General features: G+C 35.1%; 1 protein-coding gene across 8 annotated transcripts; it reads right to left on the bottom strand.

Annotated features, from left to right (window-relative positions):
• Positions 1–1,525: 1,525 nt before the first annotated feature.
• Positions 1,526–23,512, bottom strand: LOC590931 (TRAF3-interacting protein 1-like). Of its 8 annotated transcripts, none has more exons than XM_031000495.1 (17): positions 23,237–23,512; positions 22,226–22,294; positions 20,428–20,476; positions 19,601–19,713; positions 18,804–18,944; positions 18,095–18,376; positions 17,447–17,494; positions 16,944–16,958; positions 14,139–14,165; positions 11,152–11,236; positions 9,943–9,960; positions 6,848–6,956; positions 6,101–6,181; positions 5,177–5,291; positions 4,241–4,345; positions 3,162–3,385; positions 1,526–2,309 (listed from the first exon to the last, which is right to left on the bottom strand). In XM_031000495.1, exons 1-17 carry the CDS (start codon positions 23,357–23,359, stop codon positions 2,150–2,152), a joined length of 1,764 nt encoding a protein of 587 aa, XP_030856355.1. In that variant the 5' UTR covers positions 23,360–23,512; the 3' UTR covers positions 1,526–2,149. The 8 variants fall into 8 exon arrangements, with proteins under 8 accessions (XP_030856355.1, XP_030856356.1, XP_030856358.1 ...); XM_031000496.1 differs by having other exon boundaries at positions 14,139–14,162; positions 23,237–23,359; XM_031000498.1 differs by lacking the exon at positions 9,943–9,960 and having other exon boundaries at positions 23,237–23,359.
• Positions 23,513–25,222: the final 1,710 nt, after the last annotated feature.

Below are 25,222 nucleotides of genomic sequence, written 5' to 3'. Positions count from 1 at the left end.
TAGCTTCTATGCCCACTGCTGTGCACAGCTACTTCAAAATTATTGGATAGTACTGGAAACCACTTGACACTTTTTAAAAAAGAAATATACAAGTGAAAAGCTCAATACCGGTAAATGAATCATACTTGATTGCAATCGACGGATCGATCGTAGGATCTAGGAGTGAGTTGTCTAATATGATCTGATATATTACTTGGAGACAATACAGACCATCAGGGCCAACAGGGAATACCAAAGAGATACAGGTTATCACTACATATTAAAGACCTCAAGGTGATAGAGCTGATATACAATGTACAAAGTGCTATCATTTATAAACCATTTATGCTATGTATAAACTGAGTATGTACTGAGGATAGTGTGTTATACATGTATTACAAAAAATGATTACATGAATAATTACATATTATACTCACACCAAAATAGCGAAATAAATTCTGAACTACACAACAGTATTGTGATAATCACAACCATAGAATATTCATACGAGACACACAAGTAAAGTAAAATCCATGAATGTCTTATAAGCAGAGAATGATTTTCAAAATGTCTGACTTTTCTCCATAAAGCGTTATATTTCCATGTATTTATCAAGAAAATGCAATGTTCAATTATAAAATTGAAACAAAACATGTTCTATGACAGTTTCAAACACCATAATATACTTTATATTTCAGCAAGAGACTGTCCAAATAATTTCACATTTTTAGTCTGTCATCAAAGGCATCTCAAAGCTGATAAGCTGCATGTAATACACTTTTATATCCTTAGTACTCCATACTATTCTTAAGCTATTTCGATGTCAACACAAGAGGAGAAAATATCATTAGGTAGTTTAAATATTTCTGGTCATTAATTAAAGCACAAATATTGAACATAACTACATAAAGTTTATCTTGTGCAAGTTCTTGAAAATTAATCACAAATTTGGTGACAAAATTAACAGGCCCTGTTTCATAAGAAACATTTCCTATCTATTTGTAATCATTTTAATGATTTGAATGCCGTACTACATTCTAGATATAAAATAAATATTTGAGAAAATCTTTTATCATACACATCATCCGGAGAAGGCTGATTTGAATTTCGAAATCACTACTTTTCATAGAAAGTTTTTTTTATTATTCTAACTGATAAAATAACAAATATTTCCTCCATTTTCATCATATTTACAATTTACAAATCACACACACACAAATATATTCTGTTTAGACAAAAAAGAAGAAAAAAAGCAAGTCCTTTCCTTTACCTATAGGTAATTGGCTCAGAATATGCATTGCTATCTGCAGTGAATACACAATTTAACCAAGTCTTTAAAAAGAATTTGAATTATTCGCCTACTTCGATCACCAGACTAGTAGAGTAGAAGTATTGGGCAGTTCTTGGGACGGAGACTTTGCCCTATATTATAATGCAAGGCAGCTAATTGCGACACTCAATTCAACAACAACAAAAAAAAACCTCATTTTCCTGTTTCAAATCAACTTATCAAATGCTGATAGAAACATTTATATTCATGTTTTGAACATAATAAAACATATATTCACTTAAATATTCATTGTGTTAAAATACAGTAATATATTTTTTTCACAGACATATAAAAGGAATGTCATGTGAGAAATATATTACAGAAGATACCGACGTACACATATCGTAATAACATGGCATTTAAAGCTTTTCACAGGTGTCAACAATTATATCAACAAATTCTAAAGCTACTGCATTCATGATGTCCATTCTATGGTATCATTAAACTATTTAAAGTTATTACGAGGTGATTTATCTCATCGCACCATTTCAACATTTCCTGGTTCAAATGCAAGGATTTCGCTAGCTTAAAAAAAAGTTAATGTAACTGGTCATTGGTAACAAGTGTTATGAAATAGGACCCAGGTGGTTTTTGTATTCAATCTAGAGGAACGAGTTAATTCAGTATAAACGGAATGACAGAAAAACGATATTCCATCATCCCAGTCAAAAACTTTGCATCCTTTATCGGTGAGAGGTGATCATTTAAGTAACAATAAATTTCACATGTATCGTATATAAAAGAGGCTTTTTGAATTATAAGGAATTTTTAAGTCACATAGATTTATACGGTTAAAACTTAAAAAGCTTGATTGAAGAGGATGGAATTACTTGTAATGACTCATCTTGTAAAGGCTATACTATTGACCATCTTGCCTATCTTCTCCTCATTCCTAAGGATGTTTGCTTTGACTGCAGCGATGGTGTCTACTTGGTCCTCTATCGATTGGTCTAGCTGGGCCAACTGGGCCTGAAGAGGTTCCAACTCAGAGTCCGTAATCCTGCAAAAAACAAGCAAATCACACAATATTTAATAGAATCTACAAAAACACGATTTTGCTTTTGTCCACATAGGGAAACCATCCCTTTACAGCCATCACTTATTTCATATACAATGTAGACATGAAATTATTAAATAGAAGTGCATTGCCTGCCCAATAAAGTAAGTAAAATATTGTTTACTTGTATGTCTGTACATTTCAATAAGTTTTGGTCAAGTGGGGAAGTTAGTTTGTATGACACATCATACATAACTGACATGTTTACTTGCAGCAGAATCTTCAACAACAAACTGACTGATATCAATCATCTGAGAGTTCCTGGAAGATATTTTGATTCCATTCTTTACAATCCCATGCCATTTCAGCAACAACGTCGACACAGTGTCAATATCAGGAAAGTGTATACCAACATACTGGCAGAGGGAAATTTGTGGCAATGACATCTCTAGCTGAATTAGGAGTTGCTAAATCTCTCTCTATAAACATGATCTTATAGACCATTTTACTAGCATATTCAAATTTTGTGCATACTTTTTTTGTTCTTGACAACCTGAAAGCTTATCTGACATAGCAACAAGGTATGTATGAAGCCCGGATTCCAAGTATTTTAGTTCATTCATTAATAACAGGTTAATGGAATAACTCGTCACTAGGTTCCCCAGAAAAGAAACGTCCATGAATTTGAATATATTAGTAAGCTGGTCAGCATTTTATGAAACCTTCGTAAGTACAAGTTCACCGACATCCCATTGAAACGTGTGTTAAACTTAATAAATGCATTTGAACGGGATGTCAATGTACTTATGACTGTTTCGTGAAATGCTGCCCTGGTTTATTAAGCCTGGCTCTTACCCCTGTTCCCGTTTGATAGCCAGACCGTGTTCCTTGTTCTCCCTCTGCCACATCTCCAGTTCCTTCTGCATACTATCTACATCCTCCTGCAGATAGTCCATGATCTTTCCCAGAGGGTTGGCACTACGTGTCAAGGTCTGGATGGCACTACGTAGCTTCTCTACTTCACGCTGGACTAGCTCACGCTCTTTACGTCTGGCCGGATCCAACACAACAGGCTTATCCTGCAATCAACATAAAACATGTACACCAGTAAACCTTTGGGTCATGTAAACATTTAAGATGCCTCACAAAAATTTTAATTGTCAATTAAAATTTTTGAATACTTATACAGTGAAACCTGTATATAAAGACCGCCCAAGGGAGACAAGAAAAATGGTACTTATATGTACAGGTTCCTTTAGTACAGGTTCCAATAAAAACCAATCTTCAACGAAAATAAAAAAATATGGTCTTAACGGACAGGTGGTCGCTTCAACAGGTTTGACTGTAATATCACTGAAAAAAACTTACATTACAGATAAAGCGTTCCTTTCAAGCTATGATAAAAAAACCTATATACCATCAGAAGAGAAGGTTGCCAGTTTTTATTTATATCCTACACCTGCCAGATGGTAATTTTGGATTACTTTGAATTTACAAAATAAATGTACCCAACCGATGATAAGGTTCAGATATTTCTTCCACACCTTTCCATAACAAAATAAATGAACCTTTCTTTACATTTGTGTATCATACTTTGCCTTTACATAATAAAATATAAATATAAAATCATGATGCTCCTAACAGAACGAAACAAGGTAATTACCTTTAAATGTCAAAAACTGTCAGACTGTTAACCAATTCAAAACTTGTCTGAAGACACACTTATTCAAAATTGCTTTTGATGATAACTTACTCTGTTCACATTGATGTACATTTCATATGTATTGTAATTTATAGGTTTATTTAAATTCTTGTTGTTGTTTTGTTTAATATGTCATTGTTTGTCATTGTATTTTGTTTGTTATAGCGCTTAGAGACTTTGGTGGTAAGTGCTGTATAAGCACCATTTTTATTATTATTATTATTTAACTTACATCTTCCTTATTTTGTGATCCTTCCAGCTCTTTCTTGGTTTCTAAGATCTTCTTGACCAGGCCTCCATGCTCACCATCGTCCTCCATAGAATCGCTTGCTTGGGGCTACAAGATAATCGTATCACATTCAGACTGGATTAAAGAGGTTATCAACCATTTTTAAGGAGATTAGTTATCATTAGTAGGTCAATAATGTATTCTAAGACAACTTTGATAATAATAATATTCGACTTGTGTACAGCATAACACATTATGATGTAGTTGTGATATATGCTTTCCATAGAACCTGCATATATAGCATGAATGTCCTACATTAAGGTGCAGCTTGAGTGATTAAAAGTTTTAAAAGTCATAGAGTGATTTAAACCTAAGCCTAAAGCATGTAAATTGAATACTCTTGGGCATATCCAGAGGCCAATCTAATCAATGGATTGTATTTTTTTTGTCAATAATGCACTATGACATGAAAGAGATAACATAGCTGCTGTCATCAATAGCCGATACTCCTCCAATATTGGCTGCTCTGAGAGATGATGAATGTTGCAAGAGGGGGCAGAGCCTAATCCCATCCATCTAATACATCAGAGTGTGCTACTTTTCTCCTATCAAGTTAATGTACTTTTACTTCTTTTCTTCATGTTTCTCTCCTCCGTATTTCTGAATTTATGTTATCTTCTGTTTTTTTGTTTTTGTTGCCCAAGCAATCTTACCATATTAACTATATATATTTCAATATTGACAAACCAATTGTAGCTGTGTTTTTTGTTTGAAATATGCAATTAGTGTTTTAATTGTACACATGACCAATTCAGTCATTGGGCTGCGACACATGTTTTCAATAACCCTTGAATTGAATTGAATTAAATTGAATTAAATTGATTTAAATTGATTTGATGAATCCTCTAGAATAACTTGAGAAATGCAGTGAGATCTTACCCTAGGTTCATCCTCCATAGATGGCTGAGTATCCTCCACTACGAAGATATCATCTTCATCATCTGAATGACCGTTGTCAACGATCACATTCGATACCTGCTTGCCACTCCCGATCCTGTACCATAACAGAAACAAACAAGTATTATTGAAAGCTCAATATTTGAAATAGATTCCATGAAAATAGCGACAACCTATCAATAACATATACAGAAACAAACACGTATTGAAGCTCAAGTCTTTGGCGCAAGTCAATTTTTGCACTCTCCCAAAGAATGCCTCCTGTTCATCCAAGCGTGAACACATACCACACAAAAATGGTACCAGATAATTTGGGATAAGACAATCTTTCATAAGATGTATAATAATGTACTGTTCATAGATTATTTTAAAAATAATTAGCAATTTTCTAGGTGTAAACTTTTTTTTGACTCACACGGTAGTGGCAACCTGTCATTGCATGGTAAAGATAGTGAATCAATCGTGAATTAATAGTTGCCCTGTTAAGACTGTTAACACCATGAACAAGTCACAATCGCTTTTCCTTTGATCAACACAACCCTGATATATTACAATTTGGTTAGACCTAAATATGGCAGGCCATTCATGCTACTGATTGCTCTCACAGTTAACTGGCATTGGTCTCTCAAGGGACGTACAAATCATGGTCACAAATCTACAAAATTTAAATTTTTTGATAATTCATTTTTAAAGGAAAAAAACATTATCTAAAAATCATATTGGTGAGAGCATACTTAAAGTCGATCTTAGTCTTTGTGAAACACTCCCCATCTACAAGTTGGACACAGACCTTGAGCACTGGGTATGCACAATATCATTCAATACAGAAGATATCATGTTCTCACTAACATCACTACTCTGCTCAAGGGTCTACGATTTGAGGATCAAACATGGAAGACAACTCACCTTGAAGTATCTTCTGTAGAATCTTGTTTCTTGAGCCTTGGTGGAGCAGGTCTTGCACTGCTGGGACGGGCCATCCTACGACTGTAATCACACATTATATAATATTATCATAATGTTCTATATTCGTATGACAAGAGATCTACACTAACAAGCTACCTGGACACATTTTGGAAGTTTTTACATAGGGCTCATAATTACAGACTTTCAAACGTTCTATCCGGAGGCTGGGCCACGTCTTACAAAGACATGCAATAGATTCAAGTCAATCACAAGTCCTCTCATCAATCACAAGTTTGCAATCTACTATATCTCTTATGCGCAAGTTGTGATTGATATCAACTCTTTGTAAGACAGGGTCTCCTGGGCCCCGTCTTACAAAGACTTACGACTGATCCAAATCAATCACAAGTTTGCAGTCTCCTATCTCTTATGTACATAATTGCGATTGATATCAATCGCAAATAAGCTGCAATTGGTATCAACTCTTTGTAAGACGGGGCCCTGGTATAACAAGTCAATTATCAACTGCTTCAATTATACTTGTAAAATGAGACTGTATTCCATTTAATTTGCTCTCTCCTCAAAAAGATAAGGTAATTGCAGACAAGATGCTTCTCTAACTTCAATGACTGAATTGAATGACTGAACTGAATGACTGAGTACATAGAACCAATCTTCAACAAACGAAAGGGGTCATCTTCAAATCGGGATGTTTTTTTTAAAATCATAGATATGTTTGATACTAACCTTGCAGCGACCTGAGGGGGTAGTGCATCATCTGCAGTGAGACCACCTTCGCCATTCTCCTTACTGGTCCTAGACCGATGTTTGGCACTCTCCTGACGTCCATCAAGTTCTGAGATGTGGCACAAATAAGTATATTAGTCAATGTCTGTCAGCTCATTGCTAAATATATTGTCTATATTGAATATGACACATTATATATGATAATACACTTAGTAATAAATTTTGTATTTATACAGCACGTTACATGAATACTTCTATTGTGCTGTACAATGTTATTATTACCCCCCCCCCCCTCATCACTTAATGCAAGTGTACATCATCTCCACTCTCTGGGGTGTACTCCTACCCCCTCATAGGCACTGTTCACTGCATGAATGCATTGCAAGGCAATGTCAAAGGTCACAGGTCCATTCCCTCCCCCTCCTAAGAGAGGCAATTAACGTGAATTGCCTCTGGACACTATATTGTTGAAGCTGGGTATTGAATGAAAGGACTTTTGTCCTCTACCAATTTTGTTCTCACTTTGTGCAACAGACTTTGATGCAAATTAGCCTTGTGCTATAAAAGATATACAATAAAGTCTATACTATTACTTCTACTGATACTCCTACTATTCATGAAAAATCTGAACAACTGCATGTACATGTAGATGGACAATACAGCCACTTTGAGTTCTGGTTAGATTCACAGATTGGCTTGCAAGAATTGAATGGGATAGTGAAATACCGGTACCATATGTAATAGTAAAATCTTTTAAAAATTATTCCGTTTTCTTTCTTCTACTTTAAGTTGTGTTTATTGCAACACATCCAACCTATTACTATTTTTTGATTAGTCATCTCAAATATATATCATGTTACCTTGGTGTTGTTGTTTTTTAAAGTTATAAATCAATTTCTCTTAAAATCTAAATTTTACCCATATAAAATTCACCCGGTAGTTTATTCATTAAAATCAACAAGATTAAAAAAAGATTCTATTAAATTCCTTTGAGTTTTGTTACCTGATAGAATGTAATTTTAAGCAAAATTGTCACTGTGCTGTACAGATAGGACATACCAATTTGCACATTAGCAAATCAAAGGCGGAATTTATTATATATGTTATCTAAACAATATACATCAGCAACAGGAACAACACATGTGGAGTAGAACAATGGTAATCCTAATTATGATAGTTTACTAACAATACAATGATAATACTGATTGGAAACAAATGAAAATCTAATAAGAGCAAGTACAAAGTAGAGGTTCATTGACTTTCAATATTGATTTGATTTGTATCATTGCATTTAAAGAAGGTTAGATAGAACAAGTGTATTGAAAATCCCCACTTGGAAATTTTCAAGTAAAAATTATTATCAATTTTAAAAAGGTGTATGAAAATCTTAGAATACGCGGTCCAGATAAATAATTTCTAAACAGGAATAGCAAATCGGTCAATCGTAGTCAAGAAACATTGTTTTAGAGCTAAAGTAATATCAGTCTTGAGGGTGCTATACAAAATAAGGAGTTTATTATTTACAATTTCATCACTTTAGACTCAATTTCAACCGCGACAACGATCATTGAATAATGTAAAATCGCATACATGCTCCCAATATGTTCTTTTGAACCAAATTCATACCAAAACTTTGTAATACCTTTAAGGCTCTCAGTCTCATCCATACTGAATAGAGGAAGTCCTTTAATATTATGAATAGCTTTTGCAACACATATACAATACAGATAGACAATCAGCCTTGCTAGAAGGCAGGTGCATTTTATAGTGAAGAGTGTGATATACAAGTTATCAAACAGTAGTGACTATCAAACAGGAAACACAAATATCATGTGAATTAATGACACAAATTTAGAAAATCATATGGTTAAGTGATCCTGCATGAATTCAGTCTTTCTTGAAGAACAGAGTCAGCATGGTATGCAATACTGAAATATTGATCAGTGCAGTTTGTAAAAAGAGAAGAAAAAACGATTCAACATGATATATATATATATATAGAGAGAGAGAGAGAGAGAGAGAGAAAAAGAGAGAGAGAGGAGGTAGAGAGGGGTAGTGAGCACATTTTTTTTTTTTTTTGGTCCTTGAAAATTTTTAAATTTGCACCCCCCCTTGAGCGCCAGGGGGGGGGGGGCCCAACCCCCCAAAAAGGTAAAAAATCGTGTGATTTTACATGATTTTTTTCTCAAGGGGGGGGGCCCGGGCCCCCTGGCCCCCCCCTGGATCCGCCACTGCCCTATTTTACCAGGAGAAACATACTCCATTGTCAAACATCTAGTCTTCCAAATTTTCTTGAACAATATTAATGTGAAACAATTAATATTATTTGAAAACATGCATTAACTGTTCAGTTCAACTGGAACCAAGAAAGTAATTTTAGGCACTTTTCATAGACTTTTAAATATTTTCTTCAAAAAAACACATTGGCAATGTCTTGTGTATATTCAAAGAACAATTACAGAATCTGAAACAAGTGTTAGTGATTGCGAATCTGCTTTTGGTCACCAAAAGTAGAAATAAATTGCAATATAACGTGAAAAAAGATCAATGTAAGAAAGCTAAAGAAAACTAAAGAAATATTAATTACACACATGATGACAGACAGAGAAACATCTCAAATGAAAAACAAATATTAGCTCAAGAGTGGTGGATGTCTATCTATGTACTACTGTAAAACCATCAACTCTGTGACAGGAATTTTTTACACTGGTAATATTTGTTAGAAGAACTTCTGGAAGAAACTTATTTGTCAGCTGTGATTTAATAACTTTGTATCATAAAGCTCTGGGCAATCTCAAAGTTTGACCCACTTGCAAAAATTTGCAAAAGTTTCAAGTGTATAAGGCAAGCCAACGTTCCTCGTTTCACAGAACATTATATTGGATTCATGACATAAATCTGTATTTCATTAAGCTTCAAAGATTTATTATAGATGCTGCAGAAAACTGAACACAAAACAAATTACAAAACGCAATGAGTGAAATAGAAGGAGTTTTAGAAATTGTCGCAAAATCTATGACTGTTAGCTCAAAAAGATGGATGTCTGTCTACTAGAAGATAAACCAAAAAACAAGAATTATTTTGAATAGTCATACCTCCCTCTCCATCAGAATCTGTTGTACATAAAATCATAACAGAAATACATACAATAGTCAAATCAAGGGACGTAATGTATTAATTCATGTGTTAGTATATATGCACAGACAATTGTGAGTTACAACATGCTGTAAATATGATGTCATGTATTTGTATGGTAGGAATTTGTTTAATATTGAATAAATATTTTGGAATATCTGCACAATGTATACATGTACATGTGCAAAATGAAGGGAGATATTGAACTACATTTATATCTCATCAAGTGGGGAATACTTGTACCTTTTCCCCCACGTAAATAATGTGAAATTTGGCTGCATTGTGCATGCTTGCATTCATATTAAATATACATAAAGTGCAAACTCTTCAATGCTGTTATTTTGGGCTTGTGAACAACAAACAGCAGCTATCTTCGCTGCGGTAAGGGTAACAACTGAATGGGAGCCCATTTACTCATATAATAAAAATAATGATGGAAATGAAGAAATAATCTACTAATACATGATTCCTCCAAGAAAAACTAAATCTTTTTCTAGGGTTCAGGAAACAGTGAATTTATACGATCCTTTTTTTTTCCTTGAAAAAAAAATATCTTCACCACGGCATTAATCTAAATATCATAGATTCATATTAGGACAATGACCCTCTAGGTGATCCCTCTGAAACAATGACCAACAGGATTACTTACTCCCAGACAAATACCCACTGATAGTATCAAGTCATTCCACAGAACCACAAATAAATGATCTACTTCAATTGAAAATTATTGCCCAATATATTGTTAGTGTTACCAAAACAATACCTCCACTACTTTAACACTTGTAATGATAAGGAGTACCTTTGCTGGGCTTACTTCAAATCATCGGGTCATCGGGTCCAGTAGGGTGGTCGAGTTACACGACCTTTCATAGATTTGCAAGGAGGGTTTCACAAAGTGTCCGGTAAATTGGACCAGACCACTTGTAGATGAGAGGGGTTTATTTCACAAACATCCCCCCTCCCGAAATGTCACGAATAAAGAGGCATATTTTCACAAAAGGCTGAGTAACGCGACTACCCGATCCGGCGCAATGACCCGTTGATTCGAAGTAAGCCCTTTTGCTTTGCTTAATTAGAACTTATTGGTAAAGATTTATTGAATATTTTAAAATAACATTTTTTTTAAACAGGATATTTCACAAAAGTTGATGGGATTATGCTGGACTTACCATCACCGTCTTTAGTAGGTCTTCTCCTGCTACCCTTGGCTGATGAAGGCCGAGGGATGCGGTTACTACCTCCAACATCTTCACCCTGTAGACAATGAACAGAAACAATCTTTAACATCGTCAGCCCAAGATGGTCTTAAAGAACCAAGATCATGTTTCATAAGCACATTCAAGTGTAGTATAATGTAAGGCAACACAACATAGTTTGCTAGAGCTAATTGATGAGTGTTAACTTTTAACACAAGAATTTATCCTGATTTAATGCCCCTCTGCCACTCAACAAATGATATGAACATCCTGCGGTCAAAGACCCTTTACTGATCAGTACAAGACCTTTTAACACATTGAGTACTACAGCCAGAGACATCTTATTATGGAAAGTGTACGTGTTAAACTAAGATCAAGTTATAATCAATGGGTCAATTAAGACATCTCATCCACCAATAGTACAGCAGTCACAGCAAACTCCTGACAATAACAGATTAACAAAAACAAAACAAAAAACATAATCCTTGATATTAAAAGAATTAGTTCATCTTCATCTGACATATATGTAATCTTTATCATCTTAATCCAAAATCACATACACGTTGTAGTGTACTATGTAATATTATGTTTTTGTACAGCTATTAACATGTACTTCAATCAAGATTCACAGTCCATATTCAAAGAGCAAAACATGTAATTCTCGATTTTCAACACACACAAAATATCTTTCAAAAGTTTTCAAACCATCGGGTAGGAAAGTGCCGGGAAATCACAATAGTATATTGTTTTTGTTTGTTTTTAAAATGGCTCAAACCACTCAATAATTCAAATGACATGGAAATAATTATGAATGGCAATTATTCATCATTAAATTTAGACTCTTGCTATGTGCAGATATGACAAGGAATTGGTAATAGGGAAAAAATTATAAGTTGTTGTGTATCCTTGACTACAACCAGTACAACCATACATGCTTGTGTAGAAAATGTTAATGATTTTAAGCCTTATATTCATTTGCCCCACAACAGTAACATGGGTAAAATTAATATGAAAACAGAATTTCCAAATATAAAAATTATTCTTTGGAAACATAATTTCACATTTGATGTTAATTTATCAGCAAAATGAAGGGTTATATGTTATTTGACCCCAAAAAAGCAAAACAAAATAAAAACAACAACACTATATGTTACTAGTAGTAGAAAGTTCAAAGCGTTCTGTTGTTTTTCATTTAGTCTAAGATTATGCATTGAGTCAGCTGTTTATTCCAAAAACTCAAACATGCAAGTTTATGTTGAAAAGAAATTTCCCAGAACTCTACTTCAACATCAATTCACTGTTCAGTGACAACAACAACAAAACAATCTCTTCAACATTATGATCAACAATAAAACTAATGAAAGTGTAAATTGGCTCTTAATTGAAGGCCCTTCAGGTTAAACAAGAAAATGTGTTAGTGTGATGGACTTTAAATTGGATATTGTATCCAACAAATCCTCACCAGGTGAAGTGTACCGGGTAATTCACAACATGGATGTGGAATGATGACGAGTACCTTTCATATTTGTGGTTAAAGGTACAAAGTCCTTTTTTGCAGACTTGTGCAAAATGCCATGAAACTTGGCTAGTGTTTGAAATATATCTTTCAGATATCGTATGTGAAATTTTGCAGTTATAGGATCCAAAACTTAAAAATCTAGCACTGTTTTCATATCGCCGCAGAGGAGGCTGATCTCATATCAACAGATAAGATGGTCAAATTTATTTTGAAATTCATACAAATATTTGTTTTAGTCTAGAAAATAAATATCTGGAATTAATCATTCAAAAAATCGTTGAAAACTAGTTTCCATTTTTTTGTCTTCATTTGGTGGGAGGTTCCTAATAATAATCCTCTTCAATTTACCACTTAATTTAATGAAACTTCAGGTTTTAAAGTCTGCATAGTACATATATTGTACATGTATATGATATTTCCTCATTCTGACTAAATGTATTCTAAAAAGCTGGTGTCGAATCCCTAAACTATATGCTCGGAAATCCAACATATCAAAAACAACTCATCAGTGGAAAGTTTAATATATTCTTACAGAGTCAAACAATATTAATATTGGAGGCACTCTTTCACATTTCTCCCATTAAACAAAACAATCTGATTCTTTTTAAATGGGATAAGATTGCATCAAGTTGATAGACATTGTATGTCATATCAAGAGCCAAAAGATAAAGACAATCCACATCATGAAAAGCCTCCAAAATTAAATAGCAAGGATTCTGCAATAACACACCTTCTCTTCAAAATGCTACTTACCATCCAGATATACTAGTGTACATGAATTTTGTGAATGCAGATAAAGAAATTATTTAGATAATCTTATCTTTCTTTTTTAATGAAGTCTACCATGTGAGCAAAATAATGTAAAATTGCAGATACTGAGCATCTATTTATCTTGGTGAAACACTGCAATTAATGCATTGAGCACATAGCTAAAATATCCAAAACTGTAATATCATTTCTTTATTTTACATGCAATCATCTCGTCATAAACATGAAATGCATAATTTTCATTTTTGAATGTTAAATTTCATGACTAATTTCACGACTAATTTGCATAACTGGATCAATTGAGTTAATCTTATTCAATGACTACTAGGTGAATGTTGAAACCATGTGTGCTAATTATAAAGTTAACCACATCATCAATAGCTTTCTCATTTACTAGTGCATGTTATGTCAGGGTGAAGACGGTTTAATACAAGCATTATTTCCACATTTCCTATTTTAGAGAGAACTCATTAGTTTGAAAAACTGTACATTTAAAATATGAATAATGCTTGGTTCAGCATAAACACTAATGGTTGTTAGTGCACCCAAAATGTGCTTGATGATTTTCTTCAAGAATGGGTGACATATTAATGATGTTAAATGTATTTTATTTTAAGTTTATTAGGTATTAGTGATTTTATTTTCAAAACAACTACAACAACAAGCTGAATACCTCGGGTGCTGGTGGTCTTAAGTCCTGCTAGATTTGTAGAAAGGAAACGGAGAAGGTAAAGGAAGAAATGTCATACTGCTTTGATACAAGAACTTTGACTTAGCCCATAATCACACACAATAATGAATGAAATAAATAAAGTGTTTCCTCCTTCTTGAAGAATCTCTCATAATACTATTTCCATGATTTCATGCTGACTTTTCCTTTATAAAATAACTACACCTGAGTGTTGCAGAACATGTTAATGGTAGACATATCATATTTGTAATCATATCACAAATCCTTTGAATAGACTTTACACCAATTTCTAATGACATTTCACGAAAGTTAATTAGACTGACTTCAAAGTCCTCAATAAAATGGACTGTATCTTTTTTCAGCCTGCGAGATAGACTAGCAAACTATTTTTTTTAAAGGGGGAAGAGTATATGAACCAAAAAGAAAGTAGTGTATAAAATAATGCCAATTTATTTGGTACTATGAAATATTATTAACTGTTCACATAGAATTTTCAGTCAACCTGCTTTCAAAATATTTAAATGTGACGTGCATGGGAAAAAAATATCACATCTGAAATGTCACTTTATTACACACAAAATTCCTTTCAAACATGTGCACATAGCAAACAATAACCATCATGTGCAACTTGCTGAACACAAAATAAACCAAGTGTTCAGTGATTTTCGGTACTAGCAGAGTATGTTTCTGTGTTACCGTAGATATCATGATTACCCTTTAAGTAGTACTACCTGCACTGCAATATGATGTTAATAATCATGAGGAAACGCAGAGGACAAAATGTGTCAGGATATATTTCTAAGGTTTGCTCATGTAGTGAATAACCTTAAATCTGTTTGACACTAGTTATAAATCTCTATTATTATAATACAAGCAAATTATGCTTAGTGGGAGCACCAAAATGAATCATCACAAACACAAATGAAGACAATTGTAGCCATTAAGGAACATGAAGAAATGTTGGGAGATGAAAGATGATTCCCGGGTGTGTAATTAAGAATGAAACTCAAATAATAACAAGATACAATGATGGATAATAAGAAGTGTACCACATAGTCTCTGGACAATCAGGCAAGGACATGTTTTCCATTATCAATGAACTAATTGACCAATCAGTTGGAAACTAATTAGCACTTCAAATGATAATGAGCAACAAGGGAGGCAAGGGGTGCATGTAGAAGGCACAGGGAAGGCACAGGGAAGGCACAGGGAAGGCACAGGGAAGGAAGGGGAAGGGGGCACTGCACACTTTTTAATACCATTGACATTATCCATACAGCAACACAAGTAATAACAATTATATACCAAAATCCCTGTTAAAAGTATCTTAGACCCCATTCTCACTCACTTCGTTGGAGCGCTCTGGAGCGCTCTAACTAAGACCCGCTCCTCAGGAGCGGTTCTTAGGTGAGTGAGAACGCTCAAAGTGGTCCAGGAAGCGGACTTCTGGACCGCTCCAGAAGTCCACCTTCCGAGGTGGTCTTGAGGAGCGGGTCTTATAAGGAGCGCTCCCGAGCGCTCTAACGTGCAATGTGAACGGAAAGCGTACTTTGAATGGAAGTGACGTTCCGCCCGATGAGCGATTGGGCAGGCACTACACATATATATATGTATACGGGACGCGTCGCGAACGGGACATCAGGTGACATAGGGTTTGGATTCCACGCGCGAAAAAATTGACCCGCCTACCTGAGCTGCCATAGCAACAAGACCACTTTGACTCGTGGAGCGGTTTGAACCATAAAAACTGCTCGGAGTGTGAACGCTCGCAAACCGTTCCTCAAGACCCGTTCCTCTGGAGCGGTCTAACTAAGACCACTTTTAAAGTGAGTGAGAACGGGGTCTTAGTATAAATGTGTGCTCTATCCTTGTTTTTCCACCCTTGTTAATCGTTTGATTGAAATGTCATAGTTTTATAATGTTTTTATTGCCCATTGACTGTTTTTTACATATTGTTTTTAATTGATGTTGTAATTTGGAAATAAATGATTTGATTTGTTTTGATTTGATTAATGTTACCAAACAATAAATACATAAAATAATCTACTGGTAAATTTTGTCTTTTTCTACTAATACCACAATGATGACGATTACACAAAAACTAGACATACCTGTACATGTATGTATTTGTTTCTCTAAAGTGATGGAAGTGCTAATATTAATCTAAATGTATAAATCTAAGGTATACTAAACATTTTAAAGAGAAAATACAACTGTGAAATCTTCATTTCTGGGTTTTCTCAATTATGATCTACTCTTCTTTGCTATCACTTCTGGGTCCCGTTCTGCACTACTAAGCCAACATCCCCCATTAAGTTCATTCCAAATTATATAAAAGCAGATGTGCATAATGAAACAGCTCTAATGACATAGCCATCCATTTGAACAGCCCAAAAGATGGCTCTTCAGTGTTTATAGCATGTGTCCATACAAGGTTCATTCTGATTCAATTAGAGTTTACTTCATTGTAAAATTTGTGAATCTCAGTGAGTGACAAAATAATTTATGCTTTAAATTTTCTCTTTCTGGACTGACTTTGTGATTGAAAAGAGGAAAACAATTTGGTACAGACAAATGTCTATCAATGTATCATTTTGGCAATTTGGAAAACTACCGTAATTAAACTATAACAAAGTTGATTTTTTACATCTTTAAATAGATGGTGGTGGGGGGGGGGGGGGGGGGGGGGGGGGGTCGTATGGACACACTCTGAAAGATGTGTATATAGTGGGTTAATACAGCACACATTAGTGGATAAGTGCATTTTATAATACACAACAGTTTTACCTCTGATTCATCACTCTATAGATCATGCAAGAAAAGGGTTGGCAATATTAAAAAGAGAAGGAGAGAAGATGGATAAGCATGCAAACAGAAATCCAAGAGATGAGTCATTCACACATATTTCTATAAACGGTATATGTATCACTTTGTATGGCTTGCAACGCCTTTCTCAAATGAATTGCATTTAAAAGCAGTCAAAGCAGGAATCATGCACAGTACTATTGGCAAGTCTACTTGAAATACACTGGTTTTAGATGAGTGGCATTTAGAAATTAACTACTGCATCTTTTAAAAAAAAAAAAAAAAAAAAAAAAAAATATCAAAGAAGCACAACACCACATATTTATTACTTCTTCTAAAGGAAAGCACATACAATCTACTGAGATGTCTTGGACAGACATTCAATTTATAGGGAAACATTTGGTTTGACATAACATGAGGTATAAAGGGGTATGGGGTATAAATATCACATTTATCATTAGTACGTTTGTATGGTCAGTACTCACCTCTTCCTCCTCATTCTGCGCTTGCTTTGCCTCCTCATCTTTTCTTTTCTGTGAGGGATAGGAATGAATTAGAAAATCAATTTATGAGGAATCGTTCATGAGGAATGCCGAAGAGGCAAGAGAGAGAGAGAGAGAGAGAGAGGGGGGGGGGGAGAGAAAGAGAGAGATAGAAAAGGAAGATAGAGTAGGTAGGTAGAGACAAAGAGAGAGACAGAGACAGAGAGTGAAAGATATAGTGTTAAAAGAAGATGCATAAGTACATATAGAGTGGTGAAGTGTGATGTCATCAAAAAAACTATTTTTAGAATTTCTCAATTTTACTTCATTTTCCAAACTTATTCATTTGTTTTTTGATATTTGAACATTATTTTTGATTCGGAAAACGAAGTAAAAATTGAGAAATTCTAAAAATAGATTTTTATGAAGTCACAGCTTCGGTACTCTATTTGGATCAATTTTTTATGTTGTATATAGCACTTTCCTAGATGCTACAAGTCAAAGAAGTACAGGAGTGGTCTTAATCTCATGTTTTTTATGTACTTGGTCTTGGCCCAAAGACTTGCAGCTAAATGAATATAATACTACTGGTCATGATTGAATTCTCTTAGGTCTCCAAAGTTCCATAATCATTCAAACCAGTATACTCACCCTTCTTTCTCTCCTTTCCTTGTCTCGCTCTTCCTTTTCCTTCTCTTTTTTATCCTTCTCTTTCCGTTCCTCCCTCTCCTTATCTTTCGATCTGCTCTTCTCTTCCTTGTCTTTAGACTTGTCCTTTTCCCGGTCTTTACTCCTCTCTCTATCCTTGCTCTTCTCTCTATCTTTGCTGCTTCTTTCTCGATCTTTACTGCGATCCCTGCTCTTCTTATCTTCCGTCTTCAGCCTGTCTCTGCTACCACTTCGTTCACGATTGTCTGAGCTGCTTTTCTTTTCCTGTATTCAGGAATGGAATAACCCAAAAAACAAAACAAAAATATCAATTTTATTAAAGCTAATTTGGGGCGATAGAAATGCATTTGATTGACAGAAATTAATTCTGGATTATTAATTTTGATCAGTGGTTAGGACCAGAAAAATACAAACAGATTAACAAAAATGGACACCTCCGACTATATAATGATCACATAATTACAAGTAGACATCTTGGATACCAGAAATGGGGGCATAAGTTTAAATCCTATGTCAGGAAATGCAAAGTTACAAGAATAGCATAACTATTATGTGTAAAAATATGAAAATGTAATGGTTTTATGAGATACATGTATATACATGTACATGTTTCTTGTGACATATTTTTAACAACATAAAATTTAAAATATTTATGCTTGTGGATTAATGGAGGCGCTCAGAGCAGTCTTACCTTATCCTTGTTCTCTTTATTTCTCTTATCTGCACTTGTGTCTCTGTTTTTCTTGTCATCATCTTTCTTTGGTCTTGGAGGCTTCCCCGAACTGCCTTTCTCTCCGTTGAGTACTTTCTTGACTGATTCTGAACTATCCATCTAACATGACCACAAGAAAAAACAGACAAATTAATTTTATTTGTGGGAAAGTTTAGAGTAACCAACATGGGAAAAAAAGGAATATTCCTGCTTATTCTATAATCTTGTTATGTAATTAAGAAAATTAAGATATCACTTGAGCTCATCTTGTCCCAAAACCCCCTGAAATCCGTATTTTTACATTAAAAGTGATTTTAAAGAATACAGCACAATTTATCATGATTTATAAGTCTCAAATGACTCAAATGATCATACAGCCCTCATAAATAACTGATGGTATTAGATCCACATCTTCTCTGAGGGCCTATCACTAGACATGTAAGGGGACATAAAATCAGGGAAAAGATTACTTTTCCATCATTAAGGCCTGCACAAAAATTAATTAAAATGAAAGTTGTTGAACATGGTCTTTCATTGTATACCATACTATGTTTATCATATGTGCAGTTTTCCACAACTAATCTATAATTTCTGACTGATTTTTGAGTGAAAATGTCTGGCAATGCATGAGCTCCCTAACCAGCAATCTAACAGAGGTTCATAACACATGCTTCATTGGTTGGCTATTTTACAATACTATCAGATAATTTGAAGAAAGATGTATTTCAATACATCTTTCTTCAAATTATCTGTATTTTAATACAGATATTACTCACCTTCTTGGATAGGGCTATTGCTAATGCTTGAAGGAGTTCATTTGTCTTGTCTGGTTCATGCCCAGCCACAATCTTGGACGGTTTTACTGACAAGGCTTTACCAGTCACCATTGCTAGAATACAACAATCAGCATCACAGAAATGTTCAGAGCATCTGTATTCTTACATACACTGTATATAATTTACAAAAGTGGGATTTAGCCTATAATGGGCCGAGATGCGAAATCGATACAAATATTATCATCTGGCTAGATAGATATGCAAGAAAAAAGCATTTGAAATATACTTTTAGATAACTAATAACCATTTTGTCTTCATACATCTTATAATTTTTAGCACTTATTTTCATTAACAAGGATAGTTCACATTTCAATAAATTTAGAATGATTCTTGTAAAATATTTTACTGCGCTTCATGTTACAAGCAGTTGTAATCGACAAAATAGGCATTACTTACTCCACAGACATTTTCTTTTCCCCTCTATACATGAACAATGCCAAGTGAAGTCTCAATGAATATTACTAAAAATACTATTAACAAAAAGGCAGTTATGCACATCTCTGGGTTTGTTTGAAACACTCTTATCCATTCTGACACTGGGTCTGCATCAAGCCTGTTCTGTACATGTAGTGGGTAGGAACCTTCTCAACTCGGAGAATGTCTTATTTATCAATTGGACCATTCACAGCACTGACAATACATGGAAACAAACATTTTCTCCTCTTAATAAAGTTCAAATAAAAATTGTAGGATTGTACTATTCACTTTATTCCCAAGAATTACTTATAAATAGTCAATGAAAATGGAAAAAATATATAACGACTTACCAACAACATCTACGACTTTTTGTAACAGGGCAATTTTGGCATCTTTATCCTGTGAATAGAACATTGCATGGCATAATTGTTAAAATGAAGGATATACTGTACATATATGAGTTAATTGCTGCTGTAAAATTCACTTCTTTTACTTAAAAGCTATCTATGAATTTTTTCACTGTCTACTGATATGTTTACATACTTTGGGTTGCTTTCTCAATTTTATATATGATATACATTTAATACAGAATAGTACATGCGCATTAAAAGGAAAGCAATTTGATACGCTCCGACACTAAAAGGAATTTCTACCATTTTTTTTTCTCTCTGAAGAATTTAAAGAACTTTTTTATAAAAACTAAATTTGAAATGTTAGATGAATGCTAATTTATATCGAGTTGACTGATATATAGCCGGACTGAAATGCTCCCCAGGGAGCTGATATTGTACATACAGTGTGTGCGGGCAAGTATTGAATCCAATGACTGGGGTATATCTGTGAAGCGCTTTAATAGAGACATCCTAGATGTATTAAGCGCTATATAAGAGCGAAATATTATTATTAATATTATTAATCCATTGTAGTTACCTTGAGCAGCCCATGGGATGGACATTTACAATGTACACAATACAATTAAATGAAGCTATTAACATTTGTATTACTGATTCACATTCGATATGTGTGTACAGGTAGATGTAGGGTGTCTGATCGCGCACCCGATGTTGTGTGCTAAAATTCTTCCCATAGAGATTACACGCATCCCTATGCAGCCTACGTGCATTGCGCGACCATGCAAAAAAGGTCAATTTTTTTTTTTCAAATCGAGATTCAAACCTTTATCAGTTGTGATCCTGAAGGTGATAATCAATGAATGAGGTGTCATATGAAAGAGCAGGTGAATTCCAATATTTCCCAAGGGGCGTAGCCCCCGAAATTCTAAAAATATCTTGGTCAAAACAGCAATTTAAACATTGTGTCCTGGCTAACTCTGAGGTTTGTCACTTTTGAGATATGACGCCCAGACCGATAAGTAGTCCCAGTCCTAAGGAACAATTCTATGTGATTATATTTTCGCTAGCCCCCAGGGATCACAACTGATAACAGTTTAAAAATATCCTTCTCGCTATTTGGTGGATCAGCTAATTAGGAGGCGTGCGCTCCGCTCAGTCCAAACCATGGTTACATCGCGTAACATCTCCGCGCACGAACGAAACCCCAAATTCAATTACACATTATAGTGATTGAAATTATGGTTGGCAATTCCCTCGATAAACCCGGAAGTGAATACACGTTATAGTCAATGGCAATATCGCGGAGACAACGTGCGTTGTCTCCGCGATATTGCCATTGACTATAACGTGCATTCACTTCCGGGTTTATTGTGCGACGAACGCCAACCATACTAGTCAATCGCACATGTCGCGGAGACAGCGTAGCTCAAGCTGCAAGTCGCGGATTGGCTTAGCAGCATGCGTACGATATGCATACGCTTGCATATCGCGCGATACAGCTGTTTGGCTAAATTTAGCAAAACAACATCACTCTGCGTGGACGTCTTTTTCGTCGATTTTGACCAAAATGATATGAATATACCAGCGTTTTGGAGGGGCTGTAACTTTTGATAGAAACATCGGTGAGACTTGAAATTTGAAATGTATTATTCTGATAACATTTTTTTATTCAAATATCAAACAAAAATGGTGAAAAACGATCCCAAATTGAAAATTGAAAAATCGTTCAGACACCCTAGTAGATGATATCACCTAGGAAGTTTTCTAAAGGGGAAATCCATTGAACCTACAGTACCTTGACATTCTGAGAATCCATTTCTGCCTCTGAAAGAAGACCCTTCATGAAACCCGTCGTTCGTATGATCTGTAAAACAAGTTTATATCAAAGTGATTTACAACACAAATGTCAGTGCTGAAAAGATGCAAGTTGCACAAAACCAGTGCTTACCGACAGTAGGCCGTGCGCGAAGTAAGCGACCGTAATGATCATCATCAATTCATAATGTTAATTACTTGCATGAATTTAATGAGGGTCTGAGATTACAGTCGCTAACTTCACGCACCCCCGGCCTATTGTCAGTATCAATTGTATTTTGCAGTGGTTCGCCGTGAAACCTGTGAGAAAGTGTATCTTTGTGTTTAGGAAAAATACTCCAAAAAAGATAAGAAAATTGACACGAGGCCGAGGCAAGCAAGAAAGATAACGACTTTTAAATCATGATCGTTATTTGATCAATTGTGTAAAATTTAAATTTTGTTGTTGTTGTGTTATAGGTATCTCCACGCTGGAGTCAAAGGTCCAAATGGTCACAGTTGTGAACAAGCGCCAAATTTTTTTGACAGAGATACGACACTGGTCAGAGGTGTCAATATAGAAATCTACGATCAATTATCCATACTTTACTAGTCTAGACCTACTCAGCTCAGAATGATGTCCTTGAACATGGCAAAAAGGGCGAAACGCGTAGCAGACAAAAGTTTACTGCTTATATTACCGCTGATTTAGTCAAGAATGACGGTTTCGAGAAAGGGGCACCTGTCCCTGATCATTCAATCTTGCCATGCACTTCAGTGTCATGTCTCATGAGAATCAATGACAGGCAATTTTCATGGCAAGCAATAAAATAAAGTTAAAACATGATTGACACACTCATTTCACATGGAATACAAAGAATATAGCATTAAAGGTAATAAATTGAATACAAATATATTAATAGTCTAAACTCAGGTCTAATCTTTTCAGATTTCTAACATCTGCATTAAATATAAGTGCATTGATTTGAATGGCAACCTGCATGTTGTTTACCTCTGTAAAGACGTCGTGTAGAAATCTGAATGGTGGTTTCTTCAGCAGCTTCTCCGTCATCGGCGGTTTTTTAATGATTTTCCCCAGAGAATCCTGGGTTTTCTTTATAAATTCTTCTCCCATTATGTTCTCCTTGAATGTCACCTCATACCGATATCAAAACCCAGGTAGAAATATTGACGAGATAGAGTAAGATGACGCTCGAAGTTCCTGTTGGTAACCAGCCTTTTCATAGATACGGGACGCGATTTGTCAGGTGTGTAGAATTTGCTGGCTTGGAATTTCACAACCGAGAATTTGTTTCCATGCATCTACTAATTTGCCCGTAGAGGGCGATTTGAAAATACCAGTCAAGTGCAGTGCCGAGACATCTCTCCCCCAATCCAATGTATTTGATATATCATATACCGCATTGAGTCTTTGCACATAATTGCTCCACATGTTTGGGGGCTTTGGGCCATTTTCAAATTACAGAACTGTAGAAAAATGTCCTTTTGCCCATTTTCAGAATTCCTCGGAATTGCCGCCCCTCCAACCAAATAGTATTGTATACTTCCCTCAGTTTTGAAAGAATTTTCCTGATAATGCATAAGGCTTGTTTGCTTGTTTGTAGAATAAATGCTCGGAAAATACAATCAAGTTACTAATAGAAGTCAGGCGCGTACGCAGGGGGGGGGGGGGGGGGGGGTTGGGATTAACCCCCCTCCCTTGGTTTTTTGTTGTTGTAAGTGTATGTTTTGTGTATGTATTTCGTGAACCCCCCCCTTTTAAGTTGTTTTTTTATGCCAATGGCTGACCTAAAAAAGGTGACCTTATCCCCCCCCCCCCCCAACGAAACAAAATGTCAAATTTTCAAATTTCGAGACCCCCCCCCCCCCCCCCCCCACTGAGCGACTTTTCGGCCGGTTGAGTAGTTGCGATTTTTTTTGGACTCCACAAAAAAAAGGGTCGGTATACCCCCCCCCCCCCCCCCCCCCCCCCCCACTGAGCGACTTTTCGGCCGGCTGAGTCGTTGCGATTTTTTTTTTGGACTCCAAATAAAAAAAAAAAGTGTCGGCTTACCCTTGACCAATAGAATCGTTACGAAAGTAAGTGGCAGTGATTAAAATGATTAAATAAAGGCTTATAAACTTTTTTTCTTTTTCTTTCTTTCTCTCTTTTCCTTTATTTTATCTTCTTCTTTAAAAAAATTAGTTTAACGTATATCTCCTTTCCTTTTCGTTTCCATTTCTGTTCATTTTTAAGGGGAAGGGGGAGGGAGCGTGGAACTTTTTTTTAGCACTAACCCCAAGCCCCCCCCCCTTTCCTCCCTCCCAAACACAGACACACCATGCAATACGTCAGTGCATGGCTCATTATCCGTTTTTCTATATTTTCATAATATCATCAGACCACAGTTTCAGGTATGTTGTAATACTAAAAAAAATTATCTTCATAAAAAAACCTTCAACATATATATATAATTATTCTTATTAATTCCGATGTCTTTCATTTCCTTATGTACACATTTTTGTCTTTTGTTCCACCCTCTCCACCCCCTTCTGTTTCATCATAAGCTTTTTAGCTTTCTCTCTCTCTCTCTCTCTCTCTCTCTCTCTATCTATCTATCTTTATCTTTCTTTCTTTCCTCAAAAGAGAAAAGAAACTTAAGGATTCATCAGCACCTTTCCTAACATAATATCTGGCATGGATCAAGACACAAAAATGACACATGTTTTGCTTTATAATGATTTTATTTTTGAATGATCAGGACTTCTTTATTATAAATGACACAGATTTAGGCCTACTTTATTTCAATAACTGCCTATATATACTTTTTAAAGTCTATGAAGGAAAACCTCATTTTCTGCTATAAGTGGTCTTAAACCAAAACGATAAGTTTCTTCATAGGATTGAAGTTAAAGATAAACTTGAGTTCTGGTAAAAAAAGAAAATGAATTCTCACAGAATCTAACGAAACTTACACTGAATGTTCAAGATTACAAA

Source organism: Strongylocentrotus purpuratus, unplaced genomic scaffold, assembly GCF_000002235.5.
Source record: "Strongylocentrotus purpuratus isolate Spur 01 unplaced genomic scaffold, Spur_5.0 spur5_scaffold_6, whole genome shotgun sequence".
NCBI classification, from domain to species: Eukaryota; Metazoa; Echinodermata; class Echinoidea; order Camarodonta; family Strongylocentrotidae; genus Strongylocentrotus; species Strongylocentrotus purpuratus.
Note: the sequence above shows the minus strand (reverse complement) of the source record. Positions and strands in the feature narration are given on the sequence as shown.

Excerpts from the sequence above, each read along its gene's own strand:
- LOC590931 (XM_031000495.1), bottom strand. The coding sequence starts at position 23,359 with ATGGGAGAAGAATTTATAAAGAAAACCCAGGATTCTCTGGGGAAAATC. Across the intron at positions 22,295-23,236 it reads TACACGACGTCTTTACAGAG|ATCATACGAACGACGGGTTT; the intron begins GTAAACAACATG and ends CTTGTTTTACAG. Across the intron at positions 2,310-3,161 it reads GCTATCAAACGGGAACAGGG|GATTACGGACTCTGAGTTGG; the intron begins GTAAGAGCCAGG and ends TGTTTTTTGCAG.